Source organism: Nipponia nippon, unplaced genomic scaffold (assembly GCF_047370975.1).
Source record: "Nipponia nippon isolate SJK-2023a ecotype South Korea unplaced genomic scaffold, ASM4737097v1 scaffold_16, whole genome shotgun sequence".
NCBI lineage: Eukaryota > Metazoa > Chordata > Aves > Pelecaniformes > Threskiornithidae > Nipponia > Nipponia nippon.
In genome coordinates, this window is record NW_028262332.1 from 9624926 (window position 1) to 9643734 (window position 18809).

The 18809-nt window shown below is 57.5% G+C and overlaps 1 protein-coding gene across 2 annotated transcripts in view; it reads left to right on the forward strand.

Annotated features, from left to right (window-relative positions):
• Nucleotides 1-7210: 7210 nt before the first annotated feature.
• The window catches only part of NOTCH1 (notch receptor 1), a 44272-nt gene continuing 32673 nt past the window's right edge, over nucleotides 7211-18809 (forward strand). Inside the window, exons 1-2 of one of the 2 annotated variants that reach the window (XM_087753090.1) lie at nucleotides 7211-7439; nucleotides 9120-9201. In XM_087753090.1, the coding sequence (XP_087609216.1) occupies nucleotides 7382-7439; nucleotides 9120-9201 (140 nt within the window). In that variant the 5' untranslated portion in view covers nucleotides 7211-7381. The remainder of the gene's footprint in view (nucleotides 7440-9119; nucleotides 9202-18809) is intronic. The other variant, XM_087753091.1, reaches the window with a different exon arrangement.

Here is an 18809-nt window from a genome sequence, read left to right on the forward strand (position 1 = left end):
CTGTACCGGCACCGTGGCATGGGAGCAGCGGGACCATCCCTATATGTGGAGATGAGGAGAAGCCCCACGGGCCAGCCGGGACCCCGAGGGTGGACAGCGCGAGTGAGAGCCCCCGTCCTGCCGAGGGATGCAGCAGGCAGCAGCCCTTATCAAGCAGAGCGATCCCTCCCTGTGGAGAGGACCCCACAGAGGGATGAAGGGTTGTGGCATCACAGGGGTTTTTTTGTTAATTTATTTTTCGGTTTAATTCTAAAGAAAATCTGCAATGATTTTCCAGGAAATAAATTGCTCACCTACAGCTGCCAGCAGGCAGAGGTCAGGGAATGGGCTCTGGGGCTTCTCCAAACCCTTTGGCACTGGCTGCGGCACCATGAAAGCCTCCGAGCGCAGCCAGCCTTACGGGAGCCACCACGGCACGGGGCAGGGGACCTCCAGTGCCCCAGCACAAGGGATGCACTGGGCATGACAGGGGTTTTCCTGGGGCTCCTGGGTGCACCCAAGCGTGGTTTGGGGGGGTCCTCCCTCCTTCCCTCCCGGGCATGGAGCCCACCACGATGGGGCACCCCGTGACAAAGCAGGCGGCTCCGGGGAGGCAGCCGGTGCCCCGCAGCCTCTCCTCTTCAAGCGGAAACGGCATCTTTCGGCCGATTTCTCCTGGTTCCCATCTTCGTGTGCCTGGCTTTGATTCGAGGCCGAGCCCTGTGATAATGTGGCTGCCTGGGAAGGAAGGGAGTAGAAGGAACTGGCTATTATGCTTGGCCCCTCTCCAGGAGGTGTTTTTGCTGGGAGGCACCAAGGTCAGAGCTGGGTGGGAAGCGTTCCCCAACAGCAGCCCTCGCACATGTGCCCGGCCATGGCAGGGGGGACGCAGGAGCCCCCACACCACCCCGGCAGCAGGGCTGCCATCCCAGGTGCCCGTAGCCCAAAATGCCCTGCGTTGGCACAGAAGATGCGTGGTCCCCTCAGCATGCGTTTTGGGGGGGAAAGAGCTGCTTTGCAGCCACTCTGCAAGATGAAACATCTCCAAATCTTCCCGTTTCCCCATGGAAGGAAAGAGGGGGCGGTGGGTGGGAGTGCCCACGAACAGAGCAAGCAGCAAGGGCTGGGGTGCGGAAAGCGCTTTTTCAGCCTCTTTTTGTAATCGCTTAAGAATTTCAGCTGGCTTCAGCCTGGCGCAGGAACTCCCAGGTCCCAAATCCCATTGCTGTGAGAACAGAGCTGGCACTGAACTGCCCCTGAAACTACCTGCCGGTGTCGGGGGCATCCCAGGACCCTGCAACCCAGTCCCCTGCAACCCAGTCCCCCGCAACCCAGTCCCCCCAGGCCAGAACAGCGAGAATGGGCATGCCCAGGTCTCTGGGAGAGACGTCTCCCAAAAAACCTGCCCAAAAACCTGCACAGAGCCAGTGTCCGCACGGCATGACGTCTTTCTTGAGTGCTTGCCCTGGGAGAGGCAAATCCCAGCAGCGCGGAGCTGGGTGAAACTGCGGGGATGCCAGCGTAACTCAGATGTGCTTGGCATTGCGCGGCAGTCCAGAAATCCAGTATCAGGTTCATGCCCAGGCTTGTGCGCAGAGAATCACGCTTGGGTTTTCACTGCTGCGAGCAATGGTTTTCAATTATTTAAATGTAAATATCAGAAGAGGTCTGATCCTGGCCCCTCCATGCACTCTGGTGAGCAATTTCTTTGCTGAGATGATGAAAAGTCCCATGTGCCTCAGCAGGAAAAGGAGGAATGGAAGAAAAAGCAAAGAAACTGATGGGTTTGAAAGATGTGCATGAAACGCAGGGTGCAAACATGTCCCGCACAGTCCCAGGGCTGGGGGCAAGGCTGGGGTCTGCGCTTCGAGAGAGCCGGGGTCACCGCCTGCATCCCTCCCGTGGGCGAGAGCCAGTGGGTGCAGAGCCACCCCCTGCCCTGAGCTGGGTGCCTGTGACACCCTGAAGAATCGCCCCGGCGAGGGAGGGCAGGGGACAGGGACACACGGTCTGCAGCACCCGGGCGCAGGCAAGGACAAGAACAAGCATGGAGGGGACAAGGACATGCAGCGAGGGATGGGGGGGCCCTGCATCTGGAGCCAGCCCACACAGGTGGGTGCACCCATGCCCCGGCACCCACAAGGGAGCAGCGCGGGGATGGGACAGGCTTGGGGCCGGGCACATCATCACCCACAGCTCCATAAACGCCATCGGCCTCTGTTTACACAACAGCGAATGTTTCAGTTGTTTTATGGAGGCGGATAAGCGCAGCGCAAGGGACGGCGAGGCCGGGGCTGGGCTGAGGGATGCCTGCCCAACACCTGCTCTCCCTTCACAGCCCATAAAGGCATTTTATTTTAAACGTGACACAGATTTTATAGCGCAATAGCACAGCAGCACCTTTCACCCAGGTACAAACAGTGCAGGGAAATCCGCTCCTTCAGGACGTCTCCCCGCCTGTCGCTAATCCTGTGGGTGAGAGTTACTAAGCTGACTTTACACACTGAGAAACGATGGCCAGAAGCAACCCTGCAATTAAAACCAGTTTCAGCAGCCCGTGAGGAGGAAAACCCTACGGGTGCCAAGCCCGGGCGCAGCAGCCGTGCCGGGGCAGGGACACGCATGGCACCAACCTCTGCCCCCAGCAGCGAGGGCTGGCTGTCCTCTGTCCCATCCCGACCCTGGACACGCTGGTGGGACCGATCCCCACAGCGCTGCCAGGAGGAAAGTCATCCTCCGCAGGCACGTGCTGCCGGAGGCGCTGCCATCAGCGCCGTGCCGGAGGTATGGCACGATCGGTGTGACTTATTCTATGGCCGTCCATTCACAATCCTCCACTCAACTATTTAAGGGGAAAAAAAAAAAGAAAAATCAGGATTGAGACCATTCTTGCAAATCCAGCCTCATTTCTCTGGTGCCCTGGGGAATCGCAGCTTAATCCCATTACGGGGCAGCTTTGGCTGGGATAGTTTTACATCGCAGACTCCACGACAGGCTGTATTTTTATCTGCTCAGACTTTCCAGGATGCTCTACCCACTTTGATTCAGCTTAATTACTAAAAATTGCTTTTTTTGAGAGCGTGAGCAAGGCTGCGGGTGCATGTACCAGCGCGAGGAGGGCTAACCCTGCGTGCGGCTCCAAAAAACCAGCCGGCGGAGGAATGCCAAACCAAGCACGGCAGGGAAAGCAGGACAGATCCAGTTTGATGTCTGCCTTATCGGTCCTATTTTTATTGCACTGAATGTATAAGAGCAAAATATTGATTGCGATGATAAAGAGATGAAAGTGTCAAGAAGGAATAGGCACACTAGTTACTCAGGCGATTGGAAGCCGCGTTGGTTGTATTTAACAGGCATTTGCCATTAAAAAAGCGCCTGTTTTTATTTAAATAGCCTAGGGCAAATTTCTCACTAAACCAACTTTCCCACGCCAGCCCAGTGCTCTAACTCTGGTTTTTGGCAAATTTTTTCCTGAGCTGTCAAGGCAAAATATATATAAGAATGCTGGTCTCACTTAGGTTTTTTTCCAGCCCCTGGAGACATGAAAATAATTTACAGATGTGCATTACCTGTTTATATTTGTATTAAATTTTGCTTAACGGACATAATTTTCTTAGCTTGCAGTAACAAAAAAATATTCCCAGAGTTTCACTCATTTAATTTTAACTTATTAAAACTTTTAAACGTGTGTGGAGGTTTTATGTTTTTAAATCACTAATCACATGGACAGTTGCCAAGGTTCCTATTAAAGCCTTTTATGCACGCTATTTTTAAAAGTACCTAAAATCCCATTATTTTTAACCCCTGAAGACCACTGAAAAGAAAAAGTTTGTTTGGATTTATGTCATATTCACCTCTTATTGCAAAAAGATTTATGCTGAATGCTGACTTTTCCCTTCCTCCCCTTTTTCTTTAACTGGTAGGAGTCTCTGGGGGAGGCGTTTGGGAGAAGGAAACTCGAGGAGGCTCCCTGCGAGGATCTTGCACCAGATCCCCCCTGTACCAGGGGAAGGATGGCACCAGATTAAAGCGGAGCATCTCACAGCAGCGCCTGGCTGGAGGAGCCATCCTCGCACCGACATGCTCGCGCCCCTGTCCTGCTCGTGGGAAACCACAGAGGAACCTCGTACCTCCCCCACGGCAAAACCTTCCCCGGTGCAGAGCCGCCCCACTGCCGCAGGGTCATGGCAGTCCCCAAGTGATGCCAGTAAATAGATGTATTTGACCGTTCGTGTTCAGAGGGCGAGGTGGCATGGCTGCACGGCTGCATGCACAGGTGTGTTTGCATTTATCCGCAGCCTTGCCCCTGGCTGCCATGGGCAGACCCTCCCCACCGCAGAGGAAAGCCGGGGCCAGGGCTCGCATGTGGCTTCCCACGTGCTCCTTCGGCCCCAGGCTCGTGAGTGTCCAGCACCCCGAGGGCACCCAGTGCCAGGGACACCCGGTTATCCGGCAGTGCCTGCCACGGCAGGGCTGGGGCAGCAGGCAGGGCTGGGTGTCTCCACCACCCGGTCCTGCTGCTGCATCCCGCCACGCTGCACCGCAGGCGGCATCACCGCCCCTCCATCCCCAGATGGCACAGGGCACAGCGGGGCCCCCGATGGCTTCATGTACCCAGGCATGGCCACAGTGGTCTGCTGGGGCTGGGGGAGCTCCCTCAACTTTCGGGGAGCAAGCCCCCGAGCTCAGCTAAGCTGAATGTGCGGTGCTTTCTGCATGTGGAGAACAAGCCCGGGCAAAGTTACGGCCGGTATTTCCAGGCAGGTAGAGCTGAGATGCTCCCTGCTCCCTGGGCTCCGGCGGAGAGGGAGAAAGGGAGAAGATGGAGAGAAAGAGAGCAGAAGTCTCCATCTCCAAGGAAGCCCGAGCGGTGGGAACCTCAGGCTGCCCTTGCAGCTGCCTTGCCTCCTGCTGAGGCTGACGATGGTGGCACAGGGACATTGCTCAGCCAGGGCGGTGGCAGGACCCGCATCCCATTGCCCAGTTGCTGCCATCCTACTCGTGTCTGCAGGGAGGACAAAACAGGGGGAGCACCCATTTCCCTGCCAAGGGTAGAAAATGAGGGTGACGAGGCATTGCAGCCAAGCGCTCGCATCCTTTGGCATCTGTTTTTGCTCTTGAAACGCGCCGATGGCCTGGCCTTGCCCCTGCTCCGCCGTGACGGAGCGCAGCGAGTGGCATCTCCCCGGGATGCTTTAAGGTTTCAGAGGTGGCTCGAGATCCCAGCAGCACCCGAACCCCGAACGGCACCGTGCTCCGCTCAGAGCCCCGACTCCCCAGCCCACGTCAGGGCACTGTTTTAGAGCCCAAAGCGACGAATGCAGGAGGAGCAGGGAAGGAGGGGAGAGTGCGGGAGTGAGGTACCGCTGCAGGGCTCGCTCCTTTGATCTGAGGAGCAGCCTCTGCCCTTCGGTTTGTTTAATTGTTTCACACTTGCTCTGGAAATAATTTACAACAGGAAGCAGTGGGATAACACCGGGCCTGGCATGGGATGGGATGAGCCCGGGGGCTGGCGGAGAGGTGCCCTGTGATGAGAGACACAGATGACAATGGTGTCACCTCCTTCCCATTAACCCGTTGCTGACCCTCGCTCCTCTTCCTCTTTCCCAAGCTTTCAGCCAAAGGCCAGCAGCCGGCCCTGTGTGTCCCCATATTTGAGACCTGTAAAAAGAGCCATCTGACGGCCTCCAACAGCCACAGCTCAGAGGGGCTCCGGGGGACTCCCAGGAGCCCAATGGGATTTAGGTGCCCTCATCCCTGGGGCAGTTAGTACCCCAAATTCTCTGTGCTCCGAGCTTTTGCCCCCCACCTTTGCAGGCACCGCAGTGGCAGACACCGGCTGCCGTGGCGTGACGCAGGGGACCGGTGTCGTGGTGAACCTCGCTGAGCAGGTTGGCCCCCACAACCCCGCAAGGAAGCATCACTTATTAGCACCCTCACACGGGCTGTTTCCAGCAGCGGTGCTCTCTGGGTACCAGGCTCTGCCACGGCACAGCGATGGCTGGGGGCTGGAGCGGGGCTCTGGGGACACAGGGATGAGGGCGCGGGGACCCACAGGCAGCACTGCTCACATGGGGAAGCCTGCGCACATCTGGGGGTTGTCGGGCTGCCTCCCGGTTTTGGCTTCCCTGCTTCTCCTAATTTATTTGTTTATTTGTTGATGTGGCGCATTGAGCTGGCCAGGGCTCCGCTGCGAGTTCATTAGTTCACAGCACACAACAAAAAACATCCGACCCCAGCTCCACAGGCAGCTGCCTGCACGTATGGTGAAGGCGGGTAGGAAGTGGCTCGGCGTACCTGCGCGCACCTGCGTCGTGGTGCAGGTCTGAGGGTGAATCCCACCCCGTACCCCTGAGCGCACCCTGCGCCCAGCTCCCCCGTGACCCCCAGGGGATGCTCAGCCCCAGCCCTGGTCCCCCATTCCCGTGTGTCCCCATGGTTTATGTGCCCAGGGCCCCTGCACGGACACGCTGCGGGTCAGGCTGGGGGCCTGGGTCCGGCTGCGGCCCCCAAGCAGGTGCTGCAGCCCACAGGGGCTGTGCAGGGGCTGGGGGAGCTGCACTGGGGGGGCTGTGTTGGTTGAGGTTGGTTAAGGGGGCTGCACGGGCGCTGGGAGGGGGCTGCACTGGGGCTGCACTGGGACTACGGGGGGAATTGCACTGGAATTATGCAGGGTGCGCATGGGGGAGGCTGCACCAAGGCTGGGGTGGGGGGGCTGGACTGGAGGTGTCTGGGGCTGCACTGGGGATGTCTGGGGCCTGCACTGGGACCATGTGGGGGCTGCATGGAGGTGTCGGGGCTGCGCTGGGGCTCTGCGGTGGCTGCATGGGAGGGCTGCGCTGGAGCTGCACTGGGGATGGGGGGCTGCCCTGCGGGGTGGGGGGGGGCTGCATGGGGGGGTTGCACTGTGGGTGTCCGGGGCTGCCCGGGCGGGCTGCACCGGCGGTGTCCAGCGCCTGCATGGCGGGGGCTGCACTGGTGCTGCCCGGGGGGGCTGCGCGGACCCCGCAGCCCCACTCCCGTCCCACGCAGGGACGCTCCGTGGCGGGAAAGGGGGTTCCCAGCGGCGGCCCCCCGGGCTGGGTAGGGAGGAGCGTCCCGTCCCGTCCCGTCCCGTCCCGTGCCGCGCCGTGCCGTGCTGTGCCGTGCCGCGCCGTGCCGCGGCGTCCCGCCCCGCGCCGTCCCGCCCCCCCGCCCTCCCGCCCGGCCCGGCCCGGCCCGCCGGGGCTGAGCAGCCGCGGGAGGCGCCGGCGCTTGGAGTCGCTGCGCTCGGCGCTGGGGCGCGGTGTGTCTGGGGCTACCGGCGGGGCAGCGCCTACCGGCACCGGCTCGGCTCGGCTCGGCTCGGTTCGGCCGAGGCCCAGCGGATCTATGCGGCTGTGAGCGGCGGGAGCAGAGCGGGATGGAGCGGCTCCTGGCGCCCGGCCTCCTGGTGCTCCTGCTGCCCGCCCTGACGCGAGGTGAGGGCCGCCGCGACGGGCCCGGACCGGCCGCCCCAGCGCCCGGCAGGAAGTTTGCCGAGAGCGGGGACGGGCGCGGCGTCTGCCCCGGTCCCGGCCGGGCACCGTGGGGCGCCGGAGCGCGGCGCCTTCGGGGGGGTCCGGGGCGCGGGGTCCCCGTGGGAACCGGGACTCGGTGCCGCGGGATGCCTGGGGACCGGGCTCAGCTCCGGCGGGGGGAGCAGGGTGGGAACCGCGGGGGGAGCGGGGCTCGGTGCCCCGGAGGAGGTGGCGGGGGAACGGTGCTGGGGGCGGCCGGGAGCCGGAGCTCGGTACCGCGGGGTGCCGCGGGGAACTGCGCTCGCTGCCGTCGGGGGCACCGGAGCTCGGTGCGGCGGGCGGCCGGAGCAGGGCGCGGCGGGGAGCCGGGGGAGCCGGAGCTCGGGACGGGCTCGGCCCGGCGGAGGGGCGCGCAGGGCGGCCGAGCTCCTGCCTGTTGTTCTGCGAGAGCTTTTGACCGTTTTGCAAATTTTTCTCGGTTTCCTGTTTCTTGAAAGTCAGCCGGGTCCCCCCCCCCCCCCCGCCCCGGGTCCCCCCCTCGGCGCCGGCCCCGGGGCGGGTCCGGGTGCCTCGCCGCAAAGCGCTGGGCGACCCTCGGGGGCGGCCGGTCGGGGCCGGGGAAAAGAGCCCTAAAAGTGGCCGGAGGTGCGGGGCGGAGCGGGGAGCAGCCCGTCCCGGCGGGCCGGGGCCCTGCGATGCTCCCCCCGCCGCCCCGGGGCCAAGCGAGCAGCCTCCCCCGGAGCAGGGGTGTCCTGGGAGGATTTGGGGAAGGGAAAGCAGCGGGGCTGCCTTCACCCTGCTCCGCACCGGGGTAGCCTGGGCTGAGAGCCGTGCCTGGCGCCCGGCCCCTGGGAGGCAAAGTTTGCAGAAAGTTTTGCCAGGCCGGAGTGGCCCCCAGCACCCCGCTCCATCCCCCGTGGGACGTGCGGGGCTGGGGACAGAGCCCCGAGCGCAGCGGGGTGTCCCCAGGGTACGTGGGGCTCGGCAGCCGTCCCGGGGAGAAGTTTGGTTCTGGCGGCGGCGGTGCGAAGCTGTAGTCGCTCAATGTGAAACTGCTCTGGCTGCACACGCGTGTCGCAGAACCGGTTGCCGTGAAGAGCTAGCGGGGCAGAGAAGGGGAAGAGCGAGCTGGGGTGGAAATCGCAAGCGATTCTGGTACTTTCAGGGAGTTGCTGTGGTAACTGTGCAGAATTTGGCTCCGAGGACCAGACAATGAAACCTTTACTCATAGCAGGTTGTGACGGGCGACTCATTTTGTTACTGAGTTAATGGTAACTAATGGGCCCTCGGGCGGATGGTTTTTCCCAAATGGCATTTGTCACTCAAGAGCCTGGTCTGGGGTTTCTCTCTGTAAGTCCTCCCGCTGGAGGAGAAGGCAGAGCCTACCCTTAAGCCCACCCCGCGTTTATTTTTAGGTGAGCCTCTCGGCGCTGGGGCCGTGCGGTCCCTGCTCACCTCCATCACCCTGCAGGTGGGGGCTGCCGGGTGCTGCAGCCCCCCTCTCACCGGGCCGCACGGGGCAGGGCGCTCCAGGGGGCTCGGCGAGCCTGTCCCCGCTCCGGGTGACGCTAGGGGATGCAGCCCCCCTCCCACTGCCACCCGGGACCTGCGCTGTGGCTAACGCTCTCCTTCTGTTTGCAGGTTTACGGTGCATGCAGCTTGCCGAATCCTGCCTCAACGGGGGCAAGTGTGCAACTCTTCTCAACGGGACGGAGGTGTGCCAGTAAGTATGGAGGAGCCAGAGGATTTTCATCTCCCCCGACCAAAGCATTGACATGCATGTTGACTTTGCTTTGAAGGCTCTGGATTTAATAGGGCAAGATGCGTTTTCTTTCCTTGAGTGGCAAGAATAACCTGCTTGTGTAGGAGTCGCTGCGAGTTTGGCAGGATCGGGCTTTGTTCCTAGCTGGGTGGAAAAACATGGGCAAAGGGCCATGTTTTGCTGGTGTTAACCTATGCAGACTGCCCTGCTGATGGAGCAGGAGGTAAGGCTGGCCCGCGGCACTCGTTGGACCGTCGGGTGGGGAGGGAGGCTGTCTGTCTTCCAGCTACTCCCTCCTGGCCCCGAAGCGCTGCCTTTCAGTCCCTTGCACCCTGGCAGTTCGTGGTGCGGTGTCCAGTACATCTCCAATAAACGTTCAAGAGGGATTTCATGGCGTGGCTCTGGCTGCTGGTGCTGCCCTGTTGATGTCCGTGGGTCTGTGGGACATCACCCGGGGCAGGCGGGGGAGCAGGGCCACCTCCTCCCGCAGCCCTGCCAGCGCCGGTGCCAAGCTGCGGTCCAGCTCGGCGTTCCTGGCAGGACCTGGCACCCGGGCAGGAGCTTTCTCCAAGCCAATTGTGGGGAAACGGATGTGTAAAGCGTTGGGACTCTTTGAAGGACCAACCGACCCACCGCAGCGATGGCCGATTCACTCCAGGCTCCCAGGGAACAATAACCAAGAGAAATGAATAAGACTCCAGCTCCCTTTTTAAAACTATTCCATAAAAGAAATGTGAATGGGCAAGGCTCTGTTTTCCGGCCAGATTTCCCCTCTGCCTGTTGAACGTGGCCTGAGCTGAGAGCAGGCGGGGAGACGTTCCCACCCACTCCAAATTTCCAAATAGGAAGTCCTCGGCGGAGGAACCTGAAGGCATTTCCAATCCCAACCTGTTGAATGGCAGTTTCCCTTGACAATGTGTGTTGCTTTTTGCAAATCTGCCTGGGTGCCGTTACTCTGCCCAGTAGCTGGGCACCTCCCGCCCCCTTCTCCAAGCTGAGCCCCCCAACCCTTTGGTGCAAATAAATCAGCAAATCAATCAGGCACATGAGCAATTTAATGGACAAAGGCTGGGTCCCTTTGTGAGCCACTAATGAATGCACGCCACTTTTTTTTTGCACAGAAGCCCCTACCAACGCTTGACGCTCTAAATCTTGTTTTCTTTCATTCAAAGAGCGACAGCTGGGATTCGGTCGAAATTCGGCAGCTATTGTTAAGGGAGGCAGATTAATGCTGTGTGACTAATCACGTATGGCTTCCCAGAATGCCCAACCCTCCACCCCCTCCCCAACCTTACACCCCTCCTTTTCCTTGTGGTCATTCTTCCCTTTTTTTCTTAAGTCTCTGCAACTCCTGATTTACATTTCATGTGCAGATGGTGATGGAATCTAATTAGATCTGATGTGTGCGAGCTCTATTTGGAGGAGAAGCCTCCAAAGTAGGCTTGAGGAGGGTTTTTTTTAAGAGAAAAAGTTAACTTTAAAGAACTTTTTCATTGCTAGCTGTGAATAACCGCCTCTCTCTTGGCTGCAGATGCCGGGATGGCTTCGCGAGTGTGCGCGAGTTATTTTTGCAGGAAACCAAGGTGTGCACTCTCAGTGTGTTAAAGCACTTGTCCCGTGCAGGGTACGCTCCGTGGACGATGGGAGCAGGTATTAGAGGTACTGCCAGACTGGAGGAGGTGCAATTTTCCAAGGTATCTGATAGCAGCTTGCAAAATCTTGGTTTTTCACTTGTTTGAATATCTCTTTACGAGGAGTTTTGCTTCCAAGCTTCTCAAACAAAGCAGAGCCAAGAACACAGATACCAGACGCAGAAAAGCTTGGCACTGCCCTTTGGCGCCTGCGTGAAATGCACCATTTTGGCTGCTGTCCACGTCTCCGCTCGGCCTGGCACTTAACAAAGTTTGGCCATAAAGCCCCATTGTGCTGCCCCCACAAATCCAATTAGAAAGTGGAGTGAAATAAATAGCGTACGAGGGAGACGCTACTCCAGCGGACAAGCGTCCCGGCGTTTGTGGCGGGAGAGAGCTAGTTGGGTTACGTGAAGACGACTCTGATAACACCAAACGCGAGTTATCAGCCCTGTTACGGAAAGGGAATCGCCGGTGTGAGCCGAGGAGCTTTCTCTGCCTTTATTATTTTACAGTGATAGGTTGTAAAACTCCAGGTGCCTTATCTTGCTTGTCCCTTTGCCAGGCAGTCCGGGGCAAGCAGGGCTTTAATTGAATGGAGAGGACTGAGCATTTGATCGGCTGGAGGGCTCGCGACTGAAGCGGCCTAATTAAGCCGCCTTTGGAGCTGTTTTCCAGCTTGGCAGGGGTAGCCGGGTCTTTCGGTGCTGGAAGAGCAGCAGCAGGAGAGTTTCGCCCATCTTGCACGGACCCCAGCTGAAGGTGCGGGGTGTTTCTGCACTTGCACCAGATCTGGAGCTTGAAAAGGTCCAGTCTGCAGACAATGGCTGCTGCAGTATTGCAGCGTGGTTTCACGGCGCTGGGGAGCTGTGGCTTTCCAGAAAAGGCACTTGCCTTTGACTAAGGCATTTTCCCAGACAAAATGAGAAGGTTTTCCAAAAGGTCGTTTTGACTTCTAGTGATAGCTCCTAATTAGACTGTTGGATAACCATAGTTTTGACTGGCATCCCTGCAAATGAGCGGGGCTGATTTTAGATTGCTGTGCCATGTGACGCTTATTCCCAGGACCTCCCTTGCTCCGCTAGTTAAAAGCAGATGGCATGAAAGAGGGCTGAGTTTCAAACCCCGCTCCACCAGCCTTTCACCATTAAAGTCAGAGGAGCTGTGTCTGGGTTGTCATACTCTTGCCCAGAGAAGCCAGAGGGACTGCAAAGGAAAAGAATAAGTTAAATTAATCACTAGGCTTGAGCTGAAAAGGGGGAAAAGTCAGTTTGCTAAAGTACTTCCTCTGTTTATGAATCAGCGCGGCGTTGTAGTTCAGCCGGGGCGATGGCTCCTGAGCTGGTGCCCGTTGCCACCACCAGCTTCCACGGGCAGCGGGCCAGAAACCTTGGGAGAAACATTCAGAGGGGGACCATCGCGGGAAGAGATGATTATTTTAGCTCAAAACTCTTTCAGGAGACAACCAGGAAGACAGGAGTGATCTGAGCCCTGCAGCTCTCTGTGCCCTTCAAGTTATTCAACTGCTCAGTCATTGTTATCTCATTGCAAAGGGCGGAAGTTTCCTTCTGGTTTGGTTTTTCTCATGTGCTTTAACCCAACGTTATTTCCATGAAATAATAACAAAGAAAAAATGCAGTCTCCGTGCTGGAGAGGAAGAGGGTGGAGTGTTGAACAATCAACCAGAGGAAGCTCTTAAAGAAGTAGATGAGCGGTGATTCAGCCATGTTGAGAACTCTTGATGGCTCTTTCGAGTCTGAGCTCATTCTCGGAAAGAACAAGGTGGAAATGGGTAAGAGGGTAGATTAAAAATACAGAAGTGTCACCTGTTGCAGATTCCAGTGGAAGAGAAACTTAGCTGAGAAGCCCAGCTGGTGGGGTCCCTGGGACAGCAGTGGGATTTTTTAGCTCTTTTCTAGAAGAATCTCTGTTTACATCTCTCCTCTCTGCAAGGCGTCTTGATGGTTATCAGTTGGCTTAGGTGGTCCCACTGACTCCTGCTAACTTGCCCTGGGATTTTATTGGTTGGGCTGAGGTTTTTTGATTGATTATTCTCACGGCTTGGTACTTGTGATGGCCAGAGGGTTGTACTGCATTTGGGCAGGGGCCAGCACGGGCCACGCTCAGCAGGAGGTATCTCGCTAGGTCCCTCAGCAGTACCTGCAGCACAGAGATGAGCAGGAGAGGTGGGGTGATGCCTGCTGAGATGAAGTTGCTCAGGGGCTCCCCAGGATCCAGAGGGAATGAGGTATTTGCAGTGGCCGTCACCACCTGAGATCAGAGGGGCTATTCCCCACCAGGTACTTGCAGCTGTTAAATGTGTGATCCCGCGGTGTGGTGCTGTGCACGGGGCTCTGCTCCGTGGTCAGCTTCTGGAGGTGGCTCACTTCGTCATACGGGGTACGTTTTATTCCACCAAAATCTCTGACTTGCTGTCTTCCTACATGCTGGAAGCCACGATACATCCATTTGTTCCAGCTGATACTACATACCCTGGTCTCACCTCCAAGGCTGTTACGGTTTATTGTATAGAGCATGAGGGAACATGCTTGGTCATTGCAAGGCCAAGCTATTCACCAATTAAGGGCTTGGATAACATCATCAGCAGGCAGTTAGCAAGTTTTAAAATAACATTGTTTGGAAATTAACCTGCTCTTTCCAGGCCTGGAGGTGTGCTGACCCTCATTTTGCTCGTGTTGGTAGGTGTCCCGAATGGTAACGGTGTGCATACATGAGTGGAATGTGAAATTTATAGAGCATCAGTGTGTTTAACGAGAGAGTAGCCTCGGGGTGCAGTTACTGAGAGCTGGTAAGCTCTGGATCTGGATGGAGGCTTCTCCATGGTTAACGTGTCGCCAAACTCCAGGTGAAGGTTTTAGACTGTGTATTGGGGCTGTGGCGTGGAAGAGCCTCTGGGATACAACTTAAACCCCCCTGGGAAAGCAGACCTGCAGTGGGGTCTCAGTTGAGTCCTGCCTCCATTGCAGGGACCAAAAAGGTGGTCGGGGTCTGTCTGCTTCACTGCAGGTACGTGGCTTTGTGTCCAGCTGGCTCCTGCTGCCGCCCAGGATGGGGCAGCACCACAGGGCACTTGGGCTGCTCGCTTACCGCTCCCCAGGCCGGTCTTGGGCTGACCTCCTGCAGCCCTTCATTTTGGGGGCCAGAGTTAGAAAGACCATCAGGCCCGAGAGGTAAAGGTTTGGGGTGATTCCAGATGCTTTCCGAATGGTCTTTTCATCTCATTGCATGCCCTTGGCACGCAGCGCCGAGCCCCAGCACCTGGAAGTGGCTGTGCCAAAATCCTGCGGGTCCCTGACATTTGCCGTGCTGCATGGTGCCCTCAGGAGCCTGGATTTGCTGCAGGGAAGAGGCATCCCAGCTTCCTCAGTCCATCTGTCCACAGAAGGGCTCCATCCTGCAGTGCCGGGCTCCTTGGGGCTGGCCTCGACAGGTATCGGCAGCGGCGGGTCGGTGTTACCGCCATCCAAGGGCTGCCAGCAATGGGCATTGTGTTGGGCGCTCACCAGCCCAGTGCTGTGCTCGCGCTTTGGTCTGGGGTAAAACTGCAGCAGCTCGCATCAGCCAAAGATCTGGAATGAGCAGGAGAAATGCTACTCGGGTGTTGAGTGGGGCATTGCAGTTCTGGTTCTTGGGTGTCTGAGCTCGGAGGCATCCAGGAGCAGGAGCAGAGACGTGTGAGGGTCAGGGCCCTGCTTTGGCACCGCCGGTGGCAGCAGGGTCTGATCAGGGTTGCAGAGCAGGGGCTCTGAAGGGCTGAGGAAGCCCCAGCTGGACTTAGTAGCACAACTTGCTTTGCACATCTATCACGTGTGATGTTGGGAAGTCTTTGCAGCACTCCACTAGGTCTTAATGACACCGGACCATGGCAGCTCCCGTCTGCCTGCTTGGAGAGCCCCAGGACAGTTAGAGATGCCCACCTGGGGACACCCTGGTCTTTACTTTGACATCTGAGTCTTGCTGAGAGCCGAGCTGCTTCTAGCTGGCCATCTGGCTGAGCTGCGATGGTGCCCGTTCAGGCTTGTGTGCCCTTGTCTGGACTCTGCCTTCCTTGGTGCACAGCAGCGCCTGGACCCATTGCATCGCCTCCGTCTATGGCTCTAGCGCATGTCTGGCGGATCGAGTCACCCCGTCTCACCTCCCTGCATTGGTGAGTGCCCCATGGGCAGGGGTCTGTGGAACGGGACAGTGTCAGGGTTTCCACATACATCAAGTGAGGTCTGCTTGGTGCCTCAGTTTCCCTCCATGTCCTGTTGCTTATCTCAGCATCAAAACCTGTCTTGGTGTGAGACAGAGCAGCACGACCTGCCAGGCACATCCCGGCTCATGGAGGTGAATTAGGCGATGGAGGTGCCTGTTGGCAAATGCAGTGCTCGGTGTGAGAGATGCAGGATCAGGACCACGACTAAAGCCCGTGTGCAGGGTTGAGGGGGGAGACGCCTGGCTGGGTCCCGTGGGGAGCCCTGCCCCAGGATGGAGCAGCATCCTGCCCACCGCCCCACGCGCAGCGGGGTTCCTGCCCTGCTCGCGGCCGGTGAAGCCCCACGTCTGTCTGCAGAGAGCTGTTGGGAGCGTGTGAGCAGTGTGTGCCGGGTGTGCTTCCCTCACACAGCAGTAATTAATGTCTACTTCAAGCTTTCACCTGTCACGTCTTCCCCTTCCCCCACAGCAGTCTGGAGTTAATATTGGAAAAGTCAGTTAAACAGTTAATGTTTAGGCCCTGGTTATTAGGCTCTTGCACATTTACAGCAAAGGGGAGCGGAGTTGCATTTTAATGGAAAACTTTCACGCTCAGTCAAGTTGCAAAAATTTATTTGTGCAGGAGTCATTTTCTTTTAACAAGTTTTCACCCTAATTCCCTTCCCCAAAATCTGAATTTAATGGTATTTATATGGGAAATGGATTTATTAAGTTTTAATGATGCTATAACGTTGCCCTTATTTAATAGAAGGGGCACCCTGCAGGCAAGCGGCCTTGTGGTGGTGGGCTGGGAGGGCTGGGTGCCGGGAGGAGCACCGACGGGCTGGGGAACCTGTTGCTTTGGGCTCGATCTAAAGTCAGTGTAGCTGAGAGCAGCGGTGCCAGGCTTAGCTTGGACCTCCAGGGCTGTGCAGGATCAGTCCCAGGCTGGTGCAAGGGCTGGGGGTGCAGGGCTGAGCCTTGCCTCCTGCTGCCGATTCCTCCTCATCCTCCTCTGTGGCTCCTGGCGCGATGTGACACTACCTGTGTCCGCCACAACTGTCCCCAAGAGCAGCAACGAAAGGAGCCTTTGGCACTGGGGCTCTTCACTTTGTCAACTGCTCTGTCCCATGTCCCCTTGCTGAGAGAGCCGGCATCAGCGGGGCGATGGGGACCCCAAGGACCCTACACTCCCCGTGGGCATCGCTGCCTGGGGGGTTGAGTGTTTGTGAGCGTGCAGTGGTTTATTTTAAGATGGAAATTATCTGCTGTCGATGAGCAGCGGTGGAGGAGAGTGTGTCCCCAGCGCTCCCACCCCGCCGATGCATCCTTGAGCAGGGGGATCAGAAAAAGACCCTCCCAAAGGCACTCGCGGCCGGTGAACCCATGGAATAGCTCCTCTTGGGACAGGTGGAGGAATGTGGCTGTCCACAGCGGGATGTGCAGCGCCACTGGCTCCCGCCCTCACGCCCGCTGCCGTCGGCGGCCAGAGCCCCGCGTACCGGCTTCGGGGCGGGCTGGGAGAGTGACCCAAGGGGGAGCTGCCTGGGAGGAGGGGGGGCCTCTGCCCGGCCCCCAGCCCCTATTAAAATGTTAGACACAGACCTCCAAGTCAAAAGGCAGGGCGACAGACGGCCCTTTCACAGGGCCTGCTGCTCCCCACAAAAGGGGGGTTTCCAGGGGAGGGGGGCAGGAATGCGGGCTGCGGCCGGAGGGCAGAGCCGCCACCATTGTCCCCGCTCCCTCGGCGAGGGCGTCATGTTGACACAGGGATTTCTGCCGGCAAAAGGTGTCGGAGGCAGAGTCTTCCCTCCCTCCCTTGCCGTTTCCTTGGTTAAACTCGGCAGCGACAGAAATCCCAGGATACAGATCCCGGGAGCAGATACCCGTCTGCTCTGAGGTGCTTTATGTCCCTCAGGCCATGGTTTCCAAAGGAGCAATGTTTTTGTTGCTAATAACTGTTTTTGGGAGCTTTGCTTTCCTTGCAAGAAGAAACCAGCAGCTTCATGGCTGTGAGGTTGGGGGCAGATGGATCCATCGCTGTCCGGCCGTTGGCATCTTTGCCCACTCACTGTTTCACCAAAACAGCCCTGGCACGGATTGCTCTGGCTTTTGGTAGGGTTTGTGCCGCAGGGGCACCCGTGTGCTCTGCAAAACCCCCCTCTCCTCCTGTTTATAAATATCGGAGCTAAATATAGCTTGTTTAAACTCTTGGTGGCTGTTCAGATCCTAATCTCAGGTTTTATGTTCAGGATTAGAAGAGTGGGATGGTGGGGTCACGCATGTCCCGGGTGGGAGTTTTCCATATTTGGCTCTCGGGCAGCACGGTGTTTAGCCAAAACTTGGTTTGAGGGGGAAAAGGGGAAAAAAAATAAAGAGTTCATCATCGCTTAGTGAGATGGTGACACCAGCACTGCATGCGTGCCAGAGCTCCCGGGAGCAAGGCAACGTGAATTTGCCCTGCACGGGCAGCAAGTGTGGGCAGCGCTGTGTCCAGAGCAGGTGAAAACGGGCATTTACCCCGAAAGGGATGGAGAAGGGAGGGTGGCCTCAGGCACCAGCAGCACTGCGCTGGCGGGTGGCCTGGGGAGGTGGAAATTCCTCATTTCTCCCAAATTCCGACTTTTCCTTCTGCTGCCTTAAAGAATAAAACATTTTTAAAGGGAAAATGTTTACAAATGAAAAATCAGTGCGGTGGGTGCTCTGGAATGGTGCAGATGCTGGGCAGCACGGCGGATGAAAAGAGCCGTGTCTAAGAGGCACACCGGTCACCGGTGTGGGCGCTTGCTTGAGGACCTGCCCCAGGACACTCGCCCCTGCCCCGTGGGTGGGCAGCGGGACCATTTGCTGGCCTCAGCCCAGGTTGTCTTCCCTGGGGCTCCTCCGCTGGAAGCGCATCCTTCACGGTCGCCCCATAGATAGGCTCCTCCATGAGAAGGAGCAGGGACCGGGATGAGTGGGGAGAGCAGAGCTCAGCGCCGGGCAGCCCGCGCCCGCAAACAATGGGGCTGTGTGGATTTACATCGGCAGAGGATATAAAAAACATCAACTGGGGAAAAAAAAAATTTCATCGCAGCCATTGTTGAGGGTGGGAATGAGGCGAGTTTTGTCTTGGTCTCTTCCTTCGACATCTTTCATGTTTATTGTGAATGAAGCTCCATTGAAAGGCAGCTCCTTCCCAGGTAGCCGGTTACCACCCTGTGAATAGCCTGGCCACTTTGCTTAGTAATGGGATTATATTGTTTTTCATTACAATGGGAACTTTGATTCCCAAACTGTCCTGACTAATGTCTGCTTAAGAAACAAAACCATTTTTTTTCCCTTCTCCCCTTCATGCTGGTAGGAGGAACAGGGCTCTAGCATGTTTTTCCCCGCTCCCATCCATAAGTATATCCAGCTTTGGGAATTCCTTTAGTTTCTCTCCAGATGAAAGTCTGGGTCTTAAAATCTCAATTAGATGGCTTGGGCTAGGTCAAAAATGAAATGGGATGAAAAAAACACATCAAAGACTTTGGATTGCAGTTTGCTTTTTTTAATTAAACAAGACTGGAGATCTGCTCTTGCTTTATTAACCTGATGTCACTCGAAGTAACCTGCTGCTTTGCCAACCACCCTCCCTGTGTGAAACTCTGGGTTTTTTTCCCAGGCTGGTGTCCCAGAGTGTTTAATAAAGCAGGGCCTGGATGGGACTTCATAAAAAAAACACTGGTTTGGTCTAGTGCTGGTTTTTGGTGCTGGGAG